The sequence below is a fragment of the Equus asinus genome, chromosome 28 (genome assembly GCF_041296235.1).
Source record: "Equus asinus isolate D_3611 breed Donkey chromosome 28, EquAss-T2T_v2, whole genome shotgun sequence".
Taxonomy (NCBI): Eukaryota; Metazoa; Chordata; class Mammalia; order Perissodactyla; family Equidae; genus Equus; species Equus asinus.
Window position 1 is genome coordinate 37,596,367 of NC_091817.1, and position 24,827 is coordinate 37,621,193.

Genomic DNA, 24,827 nt, shown 5'->3' on the forward strand with positions numbered 1-24,827 from the left:
ATACACGTATGGGAACATAACAGAGTTAAAACTGTAAAACAAAGGAGAAGGGATGGCCTATTCAGTAAAGAATCCGGGAACAATCTGTTAGCTATAGAGAAAAAAGCAAAACTGGATCCCTAAACTCACAATATGCAAAAAAAAAAAATTCCATATGGGTTAAAAATGCAAGTGTGAAAGTCAATTTTTTAAATTTGAAGAAAATGTAGGATAATGTCTTAATGATCTCTAAATAAGAAAGAACTTCTTAAATAAAATACAACAAGCACAAAACCATGATGAAACTATTCATAATTTCTGATAACTTTTATTTGTGAGAAGAATTAAAAAACAGGCCACAAACTGACAGGAGTTTTTAGCATATGTATTACCTTCAAATTATTAGTGTACTTAATATATAAAGTATGCCTTAGAAGGAAAAAACATAGTTCAATTTAAAAACAGGAGAAAATAAGCAGTTATTTCACAGAAGATGAAATATGAATGGCCAATAAAGATATAAAAAGATGCTCTACCTCATTAGTAATGTTGAAAGTGGAAATTAAAACCAGCTAGACACCGTTGTGTACCCACCACATTGGATAAAATTAAATACGACCGTACCAAGTGTTGTTGAGGACGTGGAAGACTGCATTGCTAACAGGAGTGTAAATTGATGCAATCACTTTGGAAGGCAGTTTGTCATTCGCTGGTAGTCGATCATGAACATTCCCAAGGTCATGCCCAGCCTTCTAGCCTGTCTGATTTTGTGTCATCTCTCCCCGGTTCTGCTTCTCCCCTCAGTACCCAACTGGTCAGTGCATTCCACCAGTTTCTCCTCGGAAGTGTTTGCCAGAGTGGTCCTTCCTTTCAGCTCTCCTCACCATCTTCTTACTCAAGCTTACCTCCCTCCGGATTCCTACGGCACTGTTAGGTGGCTTGCTTCTCTCTGGTTTCCCCTAGTCTACACCAGAGATTACTTTTCTTCAGGCTACCGCCTTCGTCATCTCCTGTCCTTCCCTCTAACATCTATTGCTTTTCAAGGCCAAACTTTCCGTGTGTGCTCCTCCCTATCCGTAATCTCCCCTCATTCTTACTATCTCCAGCTTTCTATGCCTTTGCCCTCAGTATGAGTGCTCTACATCTAAGAAAGCCCTTTTCTTAATCCTCTTGTATTAATCACCATCTCTGTGTGAGGAAATCTACAGAAACAATACACTAGTTGCCCCATATACCCCCCAACCCAATTTAAGCTGGCTTTTGGCCCCCTCACTTAACTGAAACTGCCTCTCTGGAAGATCAGTAATGATTTCCTTACCCAGTTGAGGTCCTTTCTTACCCCACATGTTCCTTAATACCCATTCTCTTTTATGGTGAAATTACATCATATATGTAAAGGTGTATATAATGTACATACACAGTTTAAGAATAATAATGAAATGAATGCCCATGTTTCCTCACCTCCATTATAAATGACGACATTGTTAGTAAGTTTGAAGCCCCTTGTGAAAGAGAACAGTGGAGGTCAACCTCCAGCAGACCTGCTCGTCCTCCGGAAACCTCCCCAGCCCTCCACCACCCAGGCCTCCGATAGCCCGTCCATCCGGAATCTGCGCTCCTGCTATGGTGGGCCAGCTAATCTACTGACCAGGGATCAGATTAGCCTCCGGGACTAATGGGAGGGCTGTCAGCCGTCTCTGAAGTCTGAACTTCCAAACACAAGTTCCTGCCTTTGTAGTTGGCCTGCAAGTGACTCAAGGGCAAATAGAGGGAGACCTTTCATTCTCTTCGTATTTAACTTAAAAGTGATCACCATGTTAGGGATCATTTAGTCTGCTTCTATTTGCAGTTCAGTTTAGTCCAGTTGCCTGAGAGACCATATCTGTTACTCTATAGAGAAATGAATTGGCCTGTTTTTCATTTCAATTTTGAGTGTTACAAAACTTTTTCTACTGCTTTTATGTTATTGTAGAAGAACTCCAGTTGCCTTATTATAGATTCGTTCTTTTTAGGGCATCTTCCCAATGTCTCTGACATCGGTGGAGGGCATCAGCCTTTTAGATATTCAGTGTGAGCTAAGCTGGCTTCTAAAGAAAGCGGTGGAAAGTACCAGTGCATGTCTGAACCTGAGTGAGGGTTGTGTCTGCTTCATTCACTCAGTGATCTGATTCTTACAAAGAGTTCGTTGGATTTAGCTGTGTGTTCATATTAATTAAAATCCCCCCAAAGCCAGCTACATCTACTGAAGACCAGACATTAAAAGAAGTTGACTTTAAAAACCATCCTGTTTTGAAAATATTTCTGAAGAGCTTTGAAGCTGATTGTAAGGGAGATTTCCCAGCCTACCTGTTCGGCAGCCTTTCTAAGAGCACGTAGCAGTGGGGCCATCTTCTGGAGCTTTTATAGAAGTGGCCGTTTCTCACAGAAATCCCTCCTGAGAGCTTCAAGGTAGATTCTGGGCACCCTCCTCCACTACTCACCTCACAGCAAAACTCTTTGTGGGAAGACACTGCAAGGGCAAGGTCAACTGTGTCTTGCTTTTCGTTAGCTAGATACAATCAGGATGGGTCTCTCTTTTTCCAATGAAAGGTTCTAGACAATCCAGTCTATGTTCTTTATGTTGTGGATTCCAATTACTTTTAAAATGAAAGAGCCTACTTTATGAGTCACCACCATGGCCACGGCATGGCATGCAGTACCTGAGAAGCCCTCACCTGTGGATCCGATAGCTTGTCCAGTAAAGTTATTAAGAGCATGAGCTCTGGAGCCAGGTTAACTTAGCTCAGCCACTTGTTCTCTGAGCCTCACTTCTGTCCTCTGAAGACTGAGGACCATCATAGTACCAACCTCGTCGGGCTGTTGTGAAGACCTAATTAGGCAGTTCTGGTAGAGAGTAAGTGATGAGTAAGTGTTGGCTGCAATTACTTAACTAGGGCCTGTCTTAGTCCATTTGGGCTGCTCTAACAGTATACCAAAGACTGAGAGGCTTATACACAATAAACATTTATTTCTTATGGTTACAGAGGCTGGGAAGTCCGAGATTGTGGTACAGACAGCTTTGGTGTCTGGTGAGGACCCACTTCCTCATTCATAGATGGCATCTTTGACTGTGTGCTCACATGGTGAAAGGGACAGGCTACCTTTCTGGGGTCACCTTTATGAGGGCACTAATTCTGATCATAAGGGCTCAGCCCTTATGACCTAATTACCTCTCAAAGGCCCTACCTCCTAATACCATCATCTTATGGGTTAGGATCTCAACGCATGAAATTGATGGGGACACAAGTATTCAGCTCATAGCAGGTCTCTTGTTTTATCACCATTCTTTGTGACATTCTTGCCACTGAATCACCAGTCAGTGATTCTCAGCCTTGAATGCACATTAGAATCATGTTGGGAGCTTTTAAATATCCTGGCTCCAAGGAAATCAGAATCTCCATGGTTGGGACTCAGGAATCAGTTGTTCTTAAAGTCCCATAGGTGATTCCAATGGACAGCTGCAGTGAGAACCACTGTTCTAGAAGCTCCAATTGTAACTCCTTTTGAGGACCTTTAAAAATATGATTTTTCACCACCTAGGGTCTGAGTAACTTGAGTTCCAGCTACTCAGTTATGTCCCACCAACTTCCACCTTAGCACAGGTGGCCAGTCGGAAGCATTCTGGGACATAACGCAGTCAGAGGGCTGGAGCAGACAGCTCTCCATCGTGGGCATATATCTGCAGCTCACTCCCCTTCTCATGCGGCAGAGCTAGAACGTGCTTGCTGGGAAGGCGGCGAGCCAGCCCCATCTGCTCCCGTCTGTCGTTTGCTTCCCAATGTGGGAGGATCAGCAAGTGTAAGACCACAAAGCCAGGCAATAAATGGAAACGTGACTGGGACTTGGTGTTTGTGCCCAGAGAGGCTCGGGAATTTGCCCACTTTTAACGTGATTTAAAGTGATGATTATATTCTGCTCCCTTTAGAAGTGGGAATCGGGGCCTATCTAATCTGGAGCAGGTTTGTGATGTGTAGAGTCAGAGGAAGGAAGGGAGGGAGGGAAAGAGGGAGAAAGAGAGCGGTTCAAGAAAATGAAAGAAGCAAAAGTTAGCTGAGAGGAAGACTGGGAATGTAAAAAACCACCTGGTAAGATCTAACAAGTAAAGAGGAATGGTTTGCTTAACACGGCACACAGATTATAAATTAAAAGTAATGGAAATATGAGATGTGACTGTGGGAGAAACTGTCTCAACAGTGAAATCAGTTATGCTGAATAGCACGCATTCATATCCTTGGATTATTGAAAACTCGAACTGGCCCTCTGAACTATGCTAGGAGCCTTGATAGGACACCAGTGGCGCGGTGGGTCATTTTCCCATTTTGATAGCAAAACCGGGGTAGGGGTAGGAGGCTTGAACACGAAGGGTCTTGGAAGCCTCACTAAGGAGTCGGCTTTATCCTCAGGAGAATGGAGAGCCTTCTAAAAGGTTTTAAGTGGGGAAGTGAAGTGGTCAGAAAGTTCACTTGGGTTGCAGAAGGGAGCGTGGATTAGAAGGTAGTAGCAGCCTCAGTCAAGAAGGTGAAAACGGAGATAAAGGTGGAGTTGGGGTGGGAAGTTCCAGTACATATTAGGAGATGGAAGGGCAGGATCACGGCCCTGGGCTGAGGATCCCATCCTGATAGACCACAACCCAAGACTCTTTCTACTGCTGCCTCTTCGGCCTGTCCACTATGAGCAAGGCTGAGCGGCTGGCTAGACAGAAGAGATGGAAATAAGAGAATAGTGGAGGAGACAGTAGGGGCCACCACAGTCAGCACCCCTTGGTCACCTATGTTCCCCCTACTATTTGCTATTTGTGCTTGGCAACCTCCTCCGCCCAATGCCAGGAGGAAGAAGCATGTGAGAACAGTAAAAAGTAAAGAGGCCAGGGAAGGATCAGCACCTCTCCAGTCCCCATGGCTGCTCTCCCCCGTTCTTGTCATGCCTGCCCCCACCACTGGTCATCACTGCCTCCCAACTCATTGCTTCTACAGTCTTCATCATCATCATCATTGTCATCATCATTGTCCTCCTCATTATCGTCTGCTTCCATCTGGCACCAACCACACACCCTCCTCCTGCCACAAACTCCTCACTTATCCCTGGAGTGTCCAAGTTCTCTCGTTCCATTTCCCTTTACAGATACTTTTCCCTCCGGCTATACGTCATTTCCACTCTTCACCAAGAAAGTACCACTCTTCCTTCCAGATGCGGTTAGACTATCTCCTTCTCTATGAGGATTTCCTCACACATCCAGGGCAAGTTGGTCTCTCCCCAACTTGAATTCCAAAACTGAAGGTAATCCCCACCAACCCCAGCACAAGAACAGCTCACGTGCATTGAACGTTTACTATGACCCAGGCACCCTGCTGAGTTCACTACATGAACTAAGCCTCACAGCAATCGGATGAGGAGGGTTCTCTCACCGACACAGTTCCCAGTCACACAGTGCATGAATGGGGAAGCCGGAATTCAAACCCATGCCGTCTGACCTCACAGCCTTGCTCTGAAGCACTGTGCTCTCTGCACATCTTGCTGTTGGAGCATTTGTACCCTGAATTATACCCAGTCCTATGTCTCTGACTCTGACCTTCTGGCCTCTGAGTCCCTTGAAGCAAGAACTGGCTTTTTCTTCTTGGGAACCATACAGTGCTCCAGCGGATTCCCTAGGACAGAGCCTGAGATGGTTGTTCTCAGGCAGGTGATTTATTGAGGGAGGGCTCTCAGGAGAAAGCATAAGAGGGTAAGAGAAACAAGATAGAGCAGAGACAAGATGTGATTTCAGAAGAAGTCTAGCCTCTGCCTGACCCAGTGGGGTGCTATGGAGTGTGAGTTGCGTGCGAGTTTGTCCCATTCAGAGACAAGGAGGCTGGGCTCTTACAGCCCTCACCCTCACCAGACAGTCCTTGCCTGCAGTTTGCACCCTAATGGGATGGAGGACATAACCTCCCAGACAGCTCCCACCGAGCCAGGGCAATCTCCAGAGAGGTACAGCCAACACTCACAACACCCAGAGGATGGGTACACTGTCCTAGGGAAGGGGATCTCGATGGTGCACCAACAGCATCCTGCAGGACCTTTCTATCCAGCCAGTGGCTATTTTCACCCTCTGTAGTAGACACTCCCAGAATCCAGGTCCAATCAATCGATGAATAAGTCACGTGTCTACTACTACAAGGCTTGTCCCTCCTATTTTGAGACCTCCACTGCACTGCACAGACTTCAGCAGGTGTCCAACATACACCATTCCATCTCCAGGTACCATCTCAACTACAACACAGAATATTAACTGAAACACAAGCATGTTTTCTGGGTTTCTATTTTGGTGCAACACTGCTTCCAGTGCAGGGAGAGCAGAAAATAGGGGTGGTGGACTTTTCTAATTTGCAGCACAAAAGATTGTATGGACCCTAACCTACCCAAGAATTGAACATAAACTATGAAGAGGGAGACTGCTGAGCCCAAACCAGCATGGCTGATCGACAGTGTGTCTGACGCTCCTGCAGCTCTGTCACGGCTAAAGGGAGGCCTTCTTTCTTGGCTCCTCCAGTGAGTCTGATGTGGGGAGCTCTGAAATTGGAGCAATATTGATTTTCCTCGTTTGCTACGCAGTCTTTTTTAAAAATAACTGAGTCTAATCCTGTTGGGGTCAGCATAACAGGAAAGCAATCATCTGTTCCTGAGGGTAAAATGAAATCTGATCCAAAAAACTCTACCAACATTCTATTTCAATTTTTTGCAGCAGGTTTTCAATTTTAATGACAACTTACGGCGTTCACGAGGATAAAGGTTGCGCCGTCTCCCGTGGCTCAGTCTGTTAGCAGTTGGGCTGCTTTACTGGTCTGTCTCCTTTGTTTGTTTCCAAAGAGACCTCTCACTTCCCAGTTGTCCAGGTATCATTGTCAACGGAGGTGTTGTTTTCCTCAGGTCTACAGACACTCCACAGCTTTGTATTTTCCTTTACAGATATTCCCATCTGCTTTTTATTTTTTTTTCCATTCAGCACAACATCCCAAGGGGGTGCAAATGTTAGATGAAAGAGTCCTATTATGTGGGACAGTGGTCTGGCAGTCTCCCCAGGCGTCTCTGCTGACCTGGGGTGATTTAATAAGTGCTCCAGATCATCCTCTGCTGATTTCCACTGTCCCTAGCTGGTCAGGCTGAGTGATAGCCCCATATTCATCACCAGCTCCAGTCTTTGGCCATGGTGTTACCCTTCCTACACGTGACGGGTCCTAAATCTGGCTGTACGATAGAATCACCTGGGAAGATTGTTAAACATCTGACTCCTGGGCCCTACCTGATGCCTGCTGAATCAGAATTTACCCGAGGATGAGGTTCAGGAATCTTTATTTTAATGAGCTTCCCAGCACCCAGCCCAACATGAGGCCTCTGCCCAGAATGGTGTGGTTTCTACCTAAGGGAGTGTCAACTAGCGACGTCTGGTCTGGAATAAGCCAAACGGAAGCTTGTGGAACAAGATGAAAAGAGCTTTTGTGTCCTTCTCCAAGGCCACCCCAGGTGGGGATGGGCGGAAGTGGAGGAGCAGAATAGTCAAATTACCCTGCATGCTGCTTACCTGTTCTCGTTCAACATCCATCCATGCACCTAGCCATTCAATCAGACATATGTGGAGCTCATGCTCTCTATATAAGACCTGGGCAATGGGGGCTGTAAAGCAGGCACACCTTGGAGCTCACAGTGTTTTCCCAAGGGAAAACTGCGCTGATCTGTCTTCTTAAAAGAGCAAACAAGGCTCAGCTCAGAGCCTTCACCAAGCAAGAAAGTAATAGCATTGATTTTTTTCCATCGTATTGATTTTTCTAAATATGGTAGATAAAACTGGTTTGTAATTTATAGTAATGATATAAATTTTTCCTTTAAAATAAGCCTATTAGTGACCACCACAATGTGCTATCACTGCATGCTCATTTGAATGGTTAAAATGAAAAAGACTGAATACCAAGTGTGGGTGAGGATGTGGACCAATCAGAGCTCTCATACACTGTGGGTGGTAGTGTAAAGCGGTGTAAAACCACTCTGGAACGCTATTTGGCAGTTTCCTATAACGTTAAACATACATATACAATACAATCCAGCAGTTCCCTTCCTAGAAATTTACGGAAGAGCAATGAAAACAGACGTCTACACAAAGACTTGAACATAAATGTTCTTAGCAACTTTGTTCATAGTATTAAAAGCTGGAAACAGCCAAGGTGTCCATCAACAAGAATATGAAGACACTAGTCATCCATACTATGGAATACTGCTCAACGATAAAAAAAAGAACAGACCACTGCTCCTTGCAATAACAGAGATGAATCTAAAAAACATTATGCTGAGTGGAAAAAGTCAGACACAAAAGAGTCCATATTTATGATTCCTTTTATATGAAACTGTAGGCATATCTAATCTATGGTAACATACTTATATATCAGATGACTCTTTGTCTGGAGCCAGGGTGGGGATTGACTGAGTAGGGGCATGAGGGAACTTTCTAGGATGATAGAAATGTTCTGTGTATTAATATGGCAGTGACTACACAGTTGTATGTATTTATATATATATTATATATATATTTGTAAAAAAGTCATCAAACTCTATGCTTAAAATAAGTATATTGTGTATGTAAATTATACCTCAATAAAATTGATTTATTAGGTGATACTCCATATGGCAGAAATCATGACGTTGGTGGAGGAATGCCCAAAGTTTAGGAAATGCACTCAGGGACATGGTAGAGAGTGGACAGTATCCTAAAAGAGGTGCAGATGAAATGCTGTGAAACTTCAGAGGAGGAAAATCTTCTTCCACTGGGAAGATGGGACAGTGGTGGGAGCTTCGTATAATAAATGACACTTCTGCTGAGCCTCTGAGAAAAAGTAGAGCGCATATGGGGGTAGAATGAATCTATGTGAAATTGGGTTGAAGTTAATATGAAGGGCTTGAGATGGGGGAGGGGAGGAGACCATAAAAAGCCACGTGCACCCTGAGGGGATCAGGAAGGATGGGGGTGACCCCACCACTTTAGCGTTTGTGACCAAAGGCCTTTCTAGTCAGTGAAACCTGGACATGTGGACTTCAGCACTAGCTGATGCAGTCACCCATTTCCCCCTCGGTCGTCTGCTTAGAGAACTCGAGAGGCAGCAAAGCCCACTGGTAAGGCCAGGACCAGGGGGACAGAGTGGAGGCACAGAGGGCAGACACGGTAGGAGGCAGGGCCGTGCAGAGGCTTAGCGGGCACATCCAGGACCCTGAGAGCGAGGGCCTTGCATGCCTCACCCTGGTCCTGGCCCTGTTCTATGGTTATCTGGGAGCAGATAACCAGGGACCTGGTAACTCATTCATCCGTAACCAGGCCTGAGTGCCTGCTCCAGGCCAGGCATTGCAGTAGATGCCATATTAGATACAGGTCCTTGGTGAGCTCACAGTCTAGCAGGGAGGGGAAAAACAAGTGTGAGAGGGAAGCCCAGGGGCTGTGGGTACTCAGAGGAGAGTCTCTGGGCCCAGACTGGAAGGGGGTGGTCAGGAAACTTTTTAGGAGAAAGCGAAACCTCAGCTAAGGTTTGAATAAGCTAAGCCCAAGGGATGGTGGAGGGCAGTCCCTTCTAGATCTGCCTGGCCTAGGATTTGGAGCTTGGCCTTAGAAACTGAGAACCCACTGGGCATTGATTTGCAAAAGCTGATGTGTGCCTGTGTCCCCTCTTCCATGCCTTTGTAGCTTTGTGACGTGGCCGAAGAAGCCCTACAGTGCCCCCCTGTCCCAGGGGGAGTCCATCCCAGTAACTTCAGCATCTGCCAGCTCACCAGGAGTCCCAGCCATAGAGTCCCCTGAGACTCATCTAGGTGGTTTTGTTAAGTAAGTGCAAATGCAAAGCCAGAATGGATTCTTTTAAATAGCATTCTTTTCTCTACACTGACTTACATTCTCAAACTCACCCCTCATTTATTCATCTAGCCACTCACCAGTCAGCAGTTTAACAAGTGCCTTCTCTGTGTTAGGCCCTGGACTAGGCATCTGGGATAGGAAGTTGAAAGTCACCTCTGCTCTCAGGAGGTCCCAACCTCCTGAGTCCAGGGGGACTGAGCCCTTCCTATAAGGTTGTCCTTTCCATCTGTCCCAGGTGTGCAGCAAGAGTCAGGTCAAGGGTAGCAAGCAGAAAAGGAGATGACAATTGGCCAAACATTATATCCTCACAATAAAATGCTCCAATAAATGATGAAACTTAACATTGAGCCCTGGGGACACATCCAAATTGTCTGAAGAATTTCTAGAGCTTCCCAGAACATTTTGCAGGTTGGACATGGATTTGATAAGCTAGAAAAGAAGAATTGGAGCCTACGGAAAACTGATCAATTTGAGACCCTAGACTGCATGTTTGGGGGCAGGGAGTAACCTCACGGACCAGCTGACCTCTTGAGAAAGGCGTCCCTTGAACAGGAACCCAAGTTATTCTTTGGGGCAAAGCAGGATGGGAGAGGAGGACAGGGCTAGTGCACAGCTGAAGACTGTGTGTGATGACTGCCAAATGAATGATTCTCCACATTTCGTTGAACTCCCCAGGACTATCCTTGAGGATGAAGACGGGTCCGAAGAAAGAGAACACAAAAAGCCACAAGTGCCCACCATTGTCATCTCAGATGTACGGTTTCCTTTCCCTGGCCGGGTTGGCAAGTCAAGGGTCCTCCCCATAAAATAAGGACAGAGCCAGGAGCGGAGTGGCAAGTGCAACGCGGGGGTCTGGCTGCGATGAGGCTGCAAACCTTTATGCACGTCGCTTCCCAACCAAACACCCGCAGAACCAACACCTCTGTGAGAGCCCAGACGCCTCAGCACAGGGACTTTATAATGGGAAAGTCGGTTACCAGTACGTCTAGACCTTGGTGATCTTGTGCTCTTCCCAGCCCCTAGAGAGAGGCTGCAAAAGGAGAACTATTTTCTTCAATAATTCCATAGTAAAGAAAAAAGGCGATCAAGAGAGTTTATAAATTCATACCCTTAAGTTCTCCTTCTAGAACGATGTCCTAAGGAAGTCATTGGAGATACAGATTTATGTACAAAGATGTTTGTTACAACACTTTAGAAATAGCAAAAAATTGGGCAAATAAATTACCATATGTCCATGATGATACACGATCTTTTAAAATAGGGTTTGTCTCAGTAGTGGCAGAATGGAGGTAAGCTGGAATTTTCTTCCTTTGCAGGCAGGGGTATGAATTGGCATAGCCTCCATGACATACAATTTGGCAAGTGTTTCAAAATTTAAAATGCACAGTTCCTCCGCCAGGATATTATTCTCCAGAAACACGTTTACATTTACATAAAGAAGTGTAACTAACCCTGTACACTGCAGCTTTGTTGGTAAAAGCAAGAAAAATTGGAAACAACTCCACCAACAGGAGACTGATCAGATTAAATTATATCTGCACAAGGCAATACTATCAAATCTTTTTTAGAAAATGAGAAAGTTCTCTGTATACTGATTTGGAGCAATGTCTGATATATTAAGTAAAAAATACTATATGTTCTATTTTTTGAAGTATTTTAAATGATACTTGTGAAGAATAGTTAGTCACATGGAAAGATGGCACTCACGTTATAATGCCAGCTGAAAAATCAGAATACAAATATGTATATACATACACACACGTTATTCACACACATACATATGTCCAAAGTGCAACCTAATGATCGATTTGTATTTTTCTCTTTGAGGCTTTATTTATTTTCCAAATCTTTTAGAATAGTACATGTGTGTATATAAAACATTTGTCTTTTAAATGTTAATTCCTTTTTTTATTTTCAAAGATGTTTGTCATAGAAAACTCAAGGATACAGAAAAACGAAAGCAAAAATGCTCAAAATCCTACCATTCATAGAAAAATGCCACTGGAATTTTAGCAATCTCTCAGATATCTCTTTTTGCATGTACCAATCTCTGAAGCTCATAGCTTCAGGTGTGATGCATAGGCATATATCATTTTACAGAAATGGAACTGCTTTTTCACTAAATAATAGGTTGTGGACATCAGTCCCAGCCCCTAAATACGCCTTCATCCTCCATGGATAGAGAGAGGTACCACACACACTTCATTGAAAGTGATGCCCTAATGATAGGCATTCGGTGTGCTTCCAAAGTTCTGCTCCTATAAATAACACTGCAGGAAACATCCATGTACATACATTTGGGGCACTTGTCCAATTATCTCCATAGAAAAAAATGTACTATTTTTAAAATATTAACAAGATACTTCATTTTTCTGTCAGTGATGGGGAGGAGCACGTTAATGACCCATTATGAATCCTTGCTAGCTTTTCCTCACACCTCTAATTTCTAGGGATTAAAAATGAACTCTGCTGAAACAGAAAGAACAGAACAAAACCAGAGCCAGGTGGAGTTTCAGGAATTGCTATGGATCTTTGAACAGGATGAGATACTTTCCATTGGGGTAGAAGAAGTAAGTAACAACCCCAAGGGCCCTAAAGTCATCTGATACTCACTCTTCTTACTGAGCACCTGCCCCGAGTTAGAAATCTAAATCTTGCCAGAACCCTATTACCGCCATTGCCGTCATCTATTTTCAGGGTGCTGGGCTAGTCACCTTTCATGGAGCCAAACAAGTTAAAGTCAGGAATTAATCTGTGAATTGACGTAATTTTAACTCACCCTTTGCAGGTCCTTCATCCCGATAGTGTTCTAACATGGAATGACTTTCTCTGCAGGTGTTCGATGTTTTGCCCCTCTATGGAGTGCTGCAGCCACACAGTAGCCACCAGATATCTTTCACCTTCTATGGACACTGTGACATCATTGCACAGGCCAAAGCTCTGTGTCAAGTGGAAGGAGGGCCCATCTACGAGATAATACTACGGGGAGAGGCATCCCTGGTCAACTATTCCTTTGACACCAAGGATATTAACTATGGATTACAGGTATTGCCAGCCATCTGGCAGAGATTTTCTGGCTTTGCCTTAAACACAGGTCATGGTCCTTGGGCTCTAATCTCTCCTGGAACCTCGACCATTACAGTCTCTCCATCACACCTGTTGTTGATCCCTAATCTACCCCCCAACCCTGATCATATTCCCACTACCAACTGTTTGCCAGACATTTTCACTTGCTCTTCTCACTGTCTCCTGAAATTCAGTATGCTAGATGCAAAAATTCGCATCTTCCCTCTCAATCCAGAATCCCATTCCAACCTCTCCGTTTCTTTCAATGGCATTACTATCTTCTCAGTCCCTTGAGTTTATGATCTCCAAGGCATTTTCCACTGCACTCTCTCCTTCGTCTCCCAGCACCCCTGTAGCATCCAGGGTTTGCTGATTCATCCAGCAGGATCCCTCTGGGTCAGTGTTCCCTTCCCTTCACCACTGTGATTACCACACTACAGGGTCTCATGGAGCCGTGCCTAACCTATTACGGCAGTTCTCAAACTGTACGGTGCATATGAATCATCTGGGAATCTTGTTCAGCTGCAGATTCTGATTCAGTACGTCTAGGATGGAGCCTGAGAATCTGAATTTCTAGCAAGCTCCCAGGTGATGCCAATGTTGCTAGTCCAGAGACCCACTCAAGCAAGGGATTACAAGCCATTCATAACTTCTACTGCTAACCCATCTAAACATCATCGCCAGATAGATTTTCCCAAAATTGCGTTTTCATCCTATCAATCCCTGACCAATTAACCCCAGAAACATTCAGGAACACAGTACTGAGAAAAGAACTTGGTTTTTTAGTCAGAAGAAGTGGGATGTTATCCTGGTTTTACTTCCTACTGACTGTGACCCTAGCACATCACCTAACCTCTCCAAGCCTCAGTATCCCTCAGCATCTATAAAATGGGAATGGGATAGCAATGCCTGTCTCACCAGGTGACTGTGGTTACTTAAGTACAGTGTCTGGTCAATACTTGCCTGGGTCAGAGAAAGCATTCATCATGAGTTCCTTTCTCTGTCACCCAGGCAGATCAGAGCCAGTTTCCTCCACCTGGGTCGGGGTATCCTAAGCCCTTCTATTAACCGATGCTCCTTAAACAGTAAACTTCATTTCTCATAATTCCCCATAATAGCCCATTCATTCATTTGTGGCCGAGCTGGTTCACCCACTGGCCCTAATGCACCACAACCCTTCCTGCCTCCGTACTTCCTCTTACAGTATCCCTCTCGTCCTCCACTTTGCCAACCCCAAACCTATACATACTGTAAGACCCAGCTCAGCTCCATCCCTCAGTTATCTTTCTCTTACTTTTCCTTCTCTTGGCACTTAAGTGTAGTCTTTGCCTTAATAGAATGTACTTTCTCCTTCTTGCTTTGGAATAGTTGTCAGTTAATTCTATGTCTATACATCCTCTCTTCCCAAGTAGATTTTGTGTTATGTACTCAGAGACCATATCTCCTACCAAATTGTAATGAGGATTGAACCCCCATTATTTGGCTACTGCATTGTGTGTATGCGTGTGTGTTTGTAGGTTAAGGATTGTGCCTAAAATCAAATTCACCGAACACCTGTTGAGACCTTGTCCATTATGTCAGACAAATAGAACTCTCTTTCATTCTTTTTCTCCACAGTCCTCTGTGCAGTTGGTTCTGCCTCAGCTCCGAGTGTATTCTTTGAAGCAGCAGTCCTTGCCCTAGCTTGTCCTGAGGCCCCTGAAGTGACCTCAGTTTGTGGTTATTGGGCCTGCTGAACCACCTGCTGATTTATGTTAGCAAAATCCCAGGAAAAAAGAACATATCCAGCCTATTACTCCCATATCCCTCCATATAAATAGAAAAATTCATTCCAGAACATTCCGAACTCTAATCTTATCCCCCACGCCCCAAAAAGGCAAATCTTCTTAGTGTAGAAAGCTTACTTTAAGATCCTCTAACCTGGGTTCCTTTTAGTGAAGAAGCTGAGGTCTAGGGAGCTTGGATGCTCACCCCATGGCCATGCTACACTAAATTAGTTGTTAGAAGAACTAAGGCCAGAGCCAGGTGTCCAGGGTCCAGCGCTCTTCCTGCCAGAGTAGGCATCTTTTTTTCTGATGCTGAAATGTGGATTGGCCAGTGTCTACATCGCAAAAAATAAAATCTGTGTCACGAGGCATGTTTGTCTCCCCACCTTTGTGAGGATGATGGCAGCATCCCACACGATGAATGACAGAGGAGTCACTGTTCTTCTTCTCCTCTCAAGCTGTTTGACCATGTCACAGAGAAGGAAATCAAGCTGAAGAACACTGGGAAGGTTGGCTTTGAGTTCAAGGTTCTGACCAGCCACAAGTCTTCAGCAGACAACCTTCTTCCTGGAGTGCCACTAATCCTGCCCCTCTCAGTAAGTAGCCTTCCCACCTGTGACAGCCACAGGACGGTGGTGGGTGGGGCCCAAATTCAAACCGACAAGCTACACCCCATCGGTATGTGAGATTACACTAAACATTCACTGCCAGGATTATGTGTGACTTTTTTTTTTTTTAATTAAAACTTAAGAGCTCTCAGAAGCAAGAAAAATAAATCCAGGCTACTCCACTCATTTATTACACAAATATTTATTGAGTCTTGCATCAGCTGGGCACTATTCAGGCACCGAGGCTTCAACAGTGAACAAGATAGATGCAACCCGGTGGATTTTTTTCATGGTTATAAGAATAGTTTATTTTCACTTATGTCCTCACACTTACCTTGTAATTCCTTGAAGCCAAGAGCCCTCTCCACTGATGACAACAAATAAAAGCAATTTTTCATTAGCAGGTGAACCACATTGATTTTAGAAGCCAATGGAGGAGTTGGTTCCTTGTTCATATTATGTTGATCTATCAGTATTAGGAACTTTTGTTGAATTTTCTTCGTCATGAAAATAATATATACTTGTTATAGAAATATTGAAAATGTTAAAAAAGATAAACAATGAAATTATAATTATTCATAATCTTACAATCCAAAGATGAGTGCTGTCATCTTAGATGACAAAATCTGTTCTTCCCCTAAATTATCACATATATTTGGGTCTGTTGCTGGTCTCCCTATTCTTCATTGATCTGTTTGGCTGTCCCTACATTAATACTCTACCATTTTAATTGCTATAGCTTTAAATACATCCTAATAGCTAAGTCAAACTCTTTTTTTTTCTTCTTTTTCCAGTTTGTCTTAGCTTTTCTTTTGAATTTTTGTTTCTCTGACTTCCTAAATTGAATGTCTACTTTTCTTTCTTTCTTAACTAATAATGAAAAAAGGTAAGACTATGCATTTGCCTGAGTACATCTTTAGCCTCATCCCATAATTTTTAAGAAAATTATAGATTTAAAAAATAGAAGTCAACTTTGCATACTTTATATGATTTAATATCTACTATTTTAATTTTCATTATTTTCTAAGTTGTCTAGAATTATAGTTTTGTCAAGCATAATTTTAAAGCGTATGTTTCTTTTCTTTAAATTTCCAAATGACTAAGATTTTTGTTTAAACTTTTATTAATGTGCAATGAATGTTGAGGGGGTTTTTTTGTTTGTTCATGGCCAGATAGTATGACTTTCTCAATTCCTACTTTGTTAGCTTATTAATATATTTTAGTGGCCTAAAATTACTTTTAGTACTAATGAGTGTTTGAAAATAATGTTGTCTGGGCTACAGAATGCATATTGTGATGACTCTCTGTTGAGTTAACCTGAATAATTATATTATTCAAATCTTCTGTATCTTTTTCTGCTTAATTTTTCTAAGATTAAGAGTGGTATATAAAATGTCTTTGTCCATTTCTGCATCTATTATTTTCTACAAATATATAAAAATTTTTGTTTTATACATTTTCATCTCTGTGTTATTTGACACACAAGATTTCATGACTATTTAAGTCATGAAATGTAATCATGACTGGATATTTTATCTATTTTAATTGCTGCCTTCTTCCCTTTTAATGCTTTTTGCTTTGAATTCCACTTTGTTTGGTGTTAATATTGTGATTCCTGCTTTCTTTTTGCCTTACATCACTTGCCCATATTCTATTTCACTTTGTTTTAGGTTTATCTCTCATAAAACATAGTTGGATTTTATTTTTTAATCTTACCTAAAAGTCCTGATTTCAATAGGGAGATTTTACACATTCATATCATTAGTATAACTGAAATCATTGGTATTTCTTTCATTGTGTTTTATTTTGTCCATTTTTAAAGTTTTCTTAATGTTTTCTTTCTATTCTATCATTTTAGCATAATTGCTATGTTTTCATTGCCCTTCTTTTTTTCTTTAGGTTTTTTTTAAAGTGTTTGAACTTACATTGCTGCTGTCAGTGTAAATTGATACAATACTTTGGACGGCAATTTGGCAATATCTATCAAAATTACCCTTTGACCCAGAAATTCCATTTCTAGGAATTTATCCTACATACATAGTCCTTCATTTGCAAAATGATATGTATGTAAGAATATTTCCTATATAATTTGTAACAGCAAAAGCAGAAGACCGGAAACAAACTAAATGTCTGTTAGGAGGGAACTAGTGTTTTAAAATGTGTTCAAACTGTCTGCTGGAATAATATGCAGCAGTTTAAAAAGATCAGGCAGCTCTAGGTGCACCAATATCAATATTGAGTTAATTCCAAGACAGATTGCTTAGTAAAAATCAAAGAAAAGGAAGATGAAAAACACTGTGCATTATATGCTATCATGTACATTTTTAAAAATATTTATTTTTTAAATAAATATATATTGTTGGATTCAGTTAGCCAATATTTTACTTACCATTTTTATATCTTTGTTAATAAGTGAAAACTGGCCCATAAATTTCTTTCTCCCTGCTGTCCTTGATCAGTTTGGACATCATAGGAAGAATTGGGAAGTTCTCTCTTTTCTATTCCTGGAATAGCTTGTAAGTCATTCTCTGGGATGGTTTGTAAACTAAGATGACCATCTGTTTTTTGAAGAATTAACAGAACTTGCTTCTAATGCCGTATATTCCTTTTGAGGGATAATTTTTTCCCTTATTCAACTTCTCTATAGGATATAGATCACTCAGGGTTTTTTGAGTTTGGGTTGTTCATATTTTTCTAGAATAAGTGCTGGAGACAAAAGCTGAGACCCACCCCCTATTCCCAGGACACTGAGAGCAGGAAGAGCCGCTCTGTGGGAACAAGAGAACTTTGTGGATTGCTTAAGAGAGTGGGGAGGAGAAAAGAGAATGAAGGTGGGAGGTGCAGGCTGGAGACCACAAAACATGGCACACTCTGCAATTTGACCCCAGCTTGTGACCCCTACACACTCTTACACACATACACACACACACATGCATGCACACACCTTCCATAAGATGTGCAAACTTCCATAAAGTGCTTCATGTGAAGTTTGGTGGCAAGACTCAGTTCTGTGCAGTGAAATGGGAGTATATAAGGAAGTCAGAGAGTGGAGGCAGAAAGAGAGAATTAAGCAATGGCTTCTCCTAGAAATCGTGGCAATGATGTTTAACTGTCACGGGCAGTTTGGGGTTTGAGATAAGCTTATTAACTCTACCAAGGCCAGTAGACCTCCAGTGTGTGCGTGTATATGTGTATGTATATTTAAATAACATCTGGATTGATACACACCAATATGGTATCATTATTTATGTGTCAGTGGTAACCACTGGTGATCTTTATTAACTTTTTTCTTATCTTCACTCTCTAATTTGACTTCAAAGAATATGGATCACATGACATCAAAAACCTAATAAAATATGTTCAAAAATTATAAAGGGCCCATTCAAGACTGGCTTTTGAAACACTTCTAAATAACTTGAACTTATGCTGGTATTATTTTTCCCAGTTCAGATTCCAGGCTGATTTATAACTAACTGTGATTCTTGCACTTTTTTTTTCTGATTACTGACCTAGAGGTTCTATTTTATTACCTTATTCGTACTTTTTAAAAAGTTTTAGTATATGATAGTTGACATTTACAAAAGAAATCTATTTAACATGTGTTTGATTTATAAAGCACAATAATAAAATGGCACCCATGCACCTACCATCCATCTTTAAATCCAGATTACTAAATCTACTTAAAGTCACTTGCTTGTTGGTATGTATGCAATCTGATATATCACAACCCACCTGGGCTCCTTTTCTATTCCATGGCGCTGCTTGCTATCCCCTAAACCAGTAACCACTAGTCTGAATTCTCTGTTTGTCATTCCCTTTTTAACATACAGTGTTATTACCTATGAATGCATCCTTTAAAAAAGTTCTTTTAGTTTATTTAATTTATCAAAACTTTTAGGCACTTACAATGAGTGGGTATTTTTCTAGCACTGAGGATAGGATAGTAAACAAAACAGACAAATATCCTTGCCCTCGTGGAGATTTTGTCTTATGGGATTTTTCTTTATCTTGAGCTTTATGAAAATGACATCGTTAAATACAATCTTGTGCAGTTTGCTTTTTTCACCCAATATATGTGTTTCTAAGACGTGTCCGTATTAGCTAGAGTTCTTTTTCATTACTGAGTAATATTCCTTTTGTAACTATATTGAAAGTAATTTTTCATTTTCTTGTCGAAGAACATTTGGGGTTTTTCCCAAAATTTTCCTATTAGAAACAATCCTGCTACAAATATTCTTGTACACATCTCCTGGCCACAGATGGAAGAGTTTTCCTAGGGAATTTTCCTAGGAGTGAAATTTCCAGATCATGGGCTACGCTTATGTTCAACTTTATTAGTTTTTTTCACAGTGGTTTTTCCCATTGACATTCACCAGAATGTGTATAAAAGTTTCTTTTGATGCGTATTCTCACCAAAATTTGGTAAATTTTGCCAGTCTTGTGGTGTAAAAAAAATTTCATTATGATCTTAGTTTGCATTTCCCTGGTTACTTATGAGGATGAGCATCTTTAACTGCATTTATTGCTACTTGTGTTTCCTCTTTCAGGAAATGCCTGTTTACATATGCTACCTGTTTTTCTATTGTTTGGTTGTCATTTTCTCATAGCTTCAGAGGAATGCATCTTGGGGAAGGAGTGTGAGTGGACAATAACCAGCACAATAGGCCATTGAGATTTTCTAGTCCGTCAAACCACCAGAAGTAGGAGTCGGTTGTAAATTTGAAAGTTCTCTCTGGTCTTTCTGCTGTGTAGGGTTTTATCAGTTCACATAAAGAGCAGGTGTTGAAGGTTTACTACTTACCTGGAGTACCTGAGGTCTTTCAAAGGAATTTCCAGATACAGATCGCCCACCTGGACCCAGAAAACATCACTCTGAGAGGAGAGGGAATCTTCCCCCGCATCTGCCTTGATCTCCCCAGGAACCTCAAAGGTACTAGTCCTCGCTGCCATATTTCCCCAGTGGGGACAAGGATGCATTTTAGCTTTGCTCATTTGAAGGTTAATGGCTGCTCACATTATTTGCTTCGCAGTCCTTTCTAGTTCTCTCCTGTGTTATTCCTCAAGTACAAAAAAAAATGTCAAGAGTTAAAACTGACTTGATGACCTGAGTTTTGTGAGACAAGATATAATCCGCAGCAGTCCCAGATTAAGACCCCTGGCCAGTTTTGCCTCCTTGACTTACTTATAGAGGCATCAGGAAATTGCGCTTCCAAAGGCCTTTTCCACCAGTATATGTTCCTTCCAGCTACAATCTCTTCCTGAGTCGGCCTTTCCCAGTAACACACTCACAGATGGCCACTGAGAAGGTGAAGGCTGATTTACTGCAATGAGTACAATTTTCAAAATATAGACTGTACAGAAAGGCAGCCAAGGTTCTGAGCCCTTATTCTGGCAATACACAGTTTGGAGGCTAATTTAGACTGTTATTAATTGTCTGCCCACATGCCTAGCCAAGGCTTTTCTGGTAACATCTGGCCCCCAGAGCCATGCCTCTGTACAACAATATTTATGTCTGGTAAGTCCCCAAACTCAGCTGAACAGCTCTTTTAGCCATAGACTCTCTCTGGTTCTTTCTTCCTGACCTTGGGTACGGGACAAAGAGTCAAGAGAAACTTCTCACTCTGCTTCATGAATCCCTTATACCAAGCTCCTTGAAATCCACGTTCCCTAAACAGCTTCAGACTAAGCCCTCACATCTCGGCCTTTCTTCCCACCCCATTCCCCAAAGTCACTAACTCACCTGTTGATGATCATCTATTACATCCTAATTGTCTGAGGGCGGCCCCATGGCCAAGTGGTTGAAGTTCTGCACGCTCCATTTCAGCGGCCCCTGTTCGCAGGTTCGGATCCTGGATGCACACCTATGCCACTCATCAGCCGTTCCGTGGAGGCATCCCACATACAAAGCAGAGGAAGACTGGCACAGATGTTAGCTCAGGGAAAATCATCCTCACAAAAAAAAATCCTAATGGTCTGCTCCCTAAGAATATGGACACAAATATTACTAAATCTAAGACCGTGTCACACTGTAGCATCTAGAGTTCCAGCCAGACAGAGAGGTTAGTCCGACTTCACATCTAATTGTCAGGAAGGAAAGCCTTCGCCACAAGGTTGAAAACTGGGTGCTCAACTGGCCTCCTTAAGGCAGTAGACATGGTTTGGGCGGTACAGGGCTTTAAAATAGTTTACATCTGAATACCGCTAGTTGGGTCTTCTGTGCCCCAGTCTCAGCGCTGCCTATTGTTTCATAGGAGGCACCTTCGTTTCTTTGCCGACCTTGCTCCTCAAGCATTTGAATTTGCACTAGCTTACTGGTGAGCTTGGGTGTCTGAAATCTTGCCACCGATTGCCTACCCTCCCTAATTCAGGGGATCGTATCTTATTCAGTTGTAGTGAAGGCAACTTGACCCAAATATATTCTTTTTCTTAATTGAGATTTAATAAACATAAAGACTAACCCAAAGGGTGGCCAGCCATCTGGGTTTGTCCAGCATGGAAGGGTTTCCCAGGTCACGCAGCTGTCAGTGCTAGAACTGAGAGAGCACCAAGTAAGCTGGGATCCAGTTGGCCACCCTACAAGTGATTTAGGACGTTACTGCCATCAAGTTCTTGAGGACTAGCTGGTAGCTCATTAAAGTATAATCTCATTGAACTCAGTGAGGTCTCTGATGCAAATTCAACGCACTCACAAATTACATCACCCTCTGAAGTGCAGAAAATTTGGGAAGTGAAGTATCAAACAGTTTACTTCCCCTCTCTCTTTATTGACCCTGAGCTGAGAGTCTGTGTTTTAGGCATAATTCATATATTTCCAGCCATCCTGATTTCCCTCTCCTTCCAACCCCCACAGGAAATGAAAAGTATGAAACCTTCTTAAATCAGGCCAGAAAAAACCTGGAAAAAGAGTACAACAAGTATGAAACATTTGATCACTTAGATTCAACTGAGGAAATGCCTGAGGATGAATCTTCTGAGGTAAGAGCAGCCTCATTCTGCACAGAATGAATGTGGCAGAAGGATAGTATGTGCAAAGGCCCAGCAGCAAGAAGGATGTGGTATATCTAAGGAACAGAAAGGAGAAAAAGATATAGCTAGAGCAAAAAAGGGGGGAGGTAAGGGAGCCAAGAGGAGCCTAAAGAGGCAAGCAGCCATCTAACCTATTCAGGGTTTTGAACTTTATCCTGAGGGCAATAGGAAGTCACTGGGTGCTTCAAGTGGGGCCATGGGTAATGGACTTTCATCTTAAAAAGATCTCTCTGACTGCCTCGAGGCGCTCTGAGAGGACAGGGGCTTGGGGGGCTGGGGGCGGGGATGAGAGTAGATGTGGTGAGATCAATGTTTTAAAAAGCTGATGGAGTAATTCTAGATGAGAGATGGTGGTGGTGTAAACAAAGGGGATGACAGTGGGAGTATGGGGAATTGAGCTAATTCTAGAATTATTCCAGAGGTGGAATGGTCAGCGATTAGGCATTGGTTGGATGTGGGGGTGAGGAAGAGGTGACCTCCAAGTGTCTTGCTTGGATGACAAAGTTAAAAGGGGGCACTGAGATAGGAAACTCAGGAGGAGACGCAAGTTTAGGGTGAACAGGGAGGCAGGGAAATGAGTTCAGATGGTCCTTATTACACATGAGATTTCTGTGCATCATCCAGGTGGAGACGTCCGATAGGGAGTTGGAACCACTACTGTGGACCTGGGGAGAGGGGTAGGCTGAGAGTCATCAGATGGTCATTGTAGGCACAGGAAGTGGTGAAATTCCTTGGGAAGTGTATTGAGTGAGCAGGAAAGAGGGTACATTCAGCACAGAGCCCTCAGGTACCCAGCAATTAACTGAGGGAAATGGACGGCCAAAGAGGTTCTGGAACAATCAGGAGTGTGTGGTGACTCCCAGCTGGGAACCATGCTAAGAGGTGGTCTCTTGAGGGAGGGAGTGGCCCAGCTTGTGAATAAAAGCTGCCCCTGCAGTGGGATGTAGAGCAAGATCCGAAAATGTCGTCCCTTGCCATTCCCTGACACTCGTCTCTTAACGGTCTGTTCCTGACCATGAAGTCCGCTTTCTCCCTGTGCTCTTCTTTTAAAATGCGAATGTACAGGAGACTGTTGTCCTAAGGAAGAATTATATGTAGGTAGAGAACCCTTAGACTGGTTAAGAGGGGGTTCTAAAATGGGAAAGAATGGTGTTGTGGGGGAGACAGGGAGCCCCAAAGGACACCAGCAATGACTTGTTTTGCAGATGCTGAAAGGAACCCTTAGCTCCAAGGATGATCATAATTGATAACACCAGTTACTGTGTATTGAACTCTCACGCTCGGCCTGTGCCACACTATTGACCTGCGTTATTGTTTCATTAACTCCTCCCACAATGGGGCCGGGTGGGGGGGCGCATTTTCTGGTGCCATTATTGTCTTAATTTTACAGTTTTCCAGAACTCATAGAAGGGAAGTGCACATCCCAAGGCAGGCTGCAGGGCTAGGATTTGAATCGGGCCTGTCCAACTCCTAAGACCTCTGCCCTCTTCTGTCCGTGAGGGGCAGCAGCGTCTCCACCCTGCTAACCACGTTCCCAGGAGGCTCCGCTTCAGAGCCTCAGCACAGCTGTCTCTGGCAGTGGACCTGGGGTGGGGTTTCTGAGGATGTGATGGCACAGGCAGCGGGAGCTAGTCCTCCTGCATGAGGCAGGGGTCCACAGTTAGTGGCTCAGAGGCCAAGCGTAGCATCAGCTTTGCTGTTCCGGAATCTAGATGACTGGAAACACTTGTGGGTGAGGCATGATCCTCTCCCAGTTTGTCGCAGTTCCCGCTGCTCCCTGTTGTCTCGTCATGGGCCACTTCACACATTAACCTTCCCTGCTTGGCCCTGGACTTAAGGTTTGGACCTGCTAGAACAATATTTCTCAACGTTTTTTCACTATCACCCTCCTCCAAGACATATTTTTCCTAATACCTCATAAAATATTTTTATAGTATATAAAATGTAATCTCTTTGAATAGTTTGATATTAAGTTTTCTAACTTTTTATCTTGAAGTAGTTATAGAGTCACAGGAAGTTGCAAAAAAATGTTTTTCCCAATGGCAACATCTTACCTAACTATAGTACAAAATCAAAACAGGAAATTGACATTGGTACAAGCCACAGAGCTCGTTCAGATTTCGACAGTGTTACATGCACATGTGTGTGTCTGTGTGTCTGTGTGTGTGGTTCTGTGCAATATTTTCACATATGTAGCTTTGTGTAACCACCACGACAATTAAGATACAGAACTGTTCCATCACCATAAGGATCCCTTGTGCTTGTTGGAGAAATAAAATTAAAAACAAAAATCTCCTTCCGACCCAGAAAAAATCTCTCCGCAAAAGTAGAAGAGAAAGAAAACAATTTTATTACTGATAAAATATTAAACCAGAATGTTATCTGTGTCACGGGCAGTCCTGTGAAGAGATCACAAAGACAGAAAGAAATCTTGGCCTTTTATATACCTCAGCAGATACGACCCATTGCATACAT

The 24,827-nt window shown here is 42.8% G+C and overlaps 1 protein-coding gene across 4 annotated transcripts in view; it reads left to right on the forward strand.

The window, feature by feature from the left end:
- Positions 1-24,827, forward strand: part of HYDIN (HYDIN axonemal central pair apparatus protein) — a 338,461-nt gene that overhangs the window by 196,155 nt on the left and 117,479 nt on the right. For 3 of the 4 annotated variants that reach the window (XM_070500558.1, XM_044761259.2, XM_070500554.1), the window contains exons 24-30: positions 9,719-9,856; positions 10,562-10,640; positions 12,337-12,456; positions 12,722-12,931; positions 15,177-15,314; positions 20,079-20,256; positions 22,177-22,301. In XM_070500558.1, coding sequence (XP_070356659.1) covers positions 9,719-9,856; positions 10,562-10,640; positions 12,337-12,456; positions 12,722-12,931; positions 15,177-15,314; positions 20,079-20,256; positions 22,177-22,301 — 988 coding nt within the window. The remainder of the gene's footprint in view (positions 1-9,718; positions 9,857-10,561; positions 10,641-12,336; positions 12,457-12,721; positions 12,932-15,176; positions 15,315-20,078; positions 20,257-22,176; positions 22,302-24,827) is intronic. The other variant, XM_070500555.1, reaches the window with a different exon arrangement.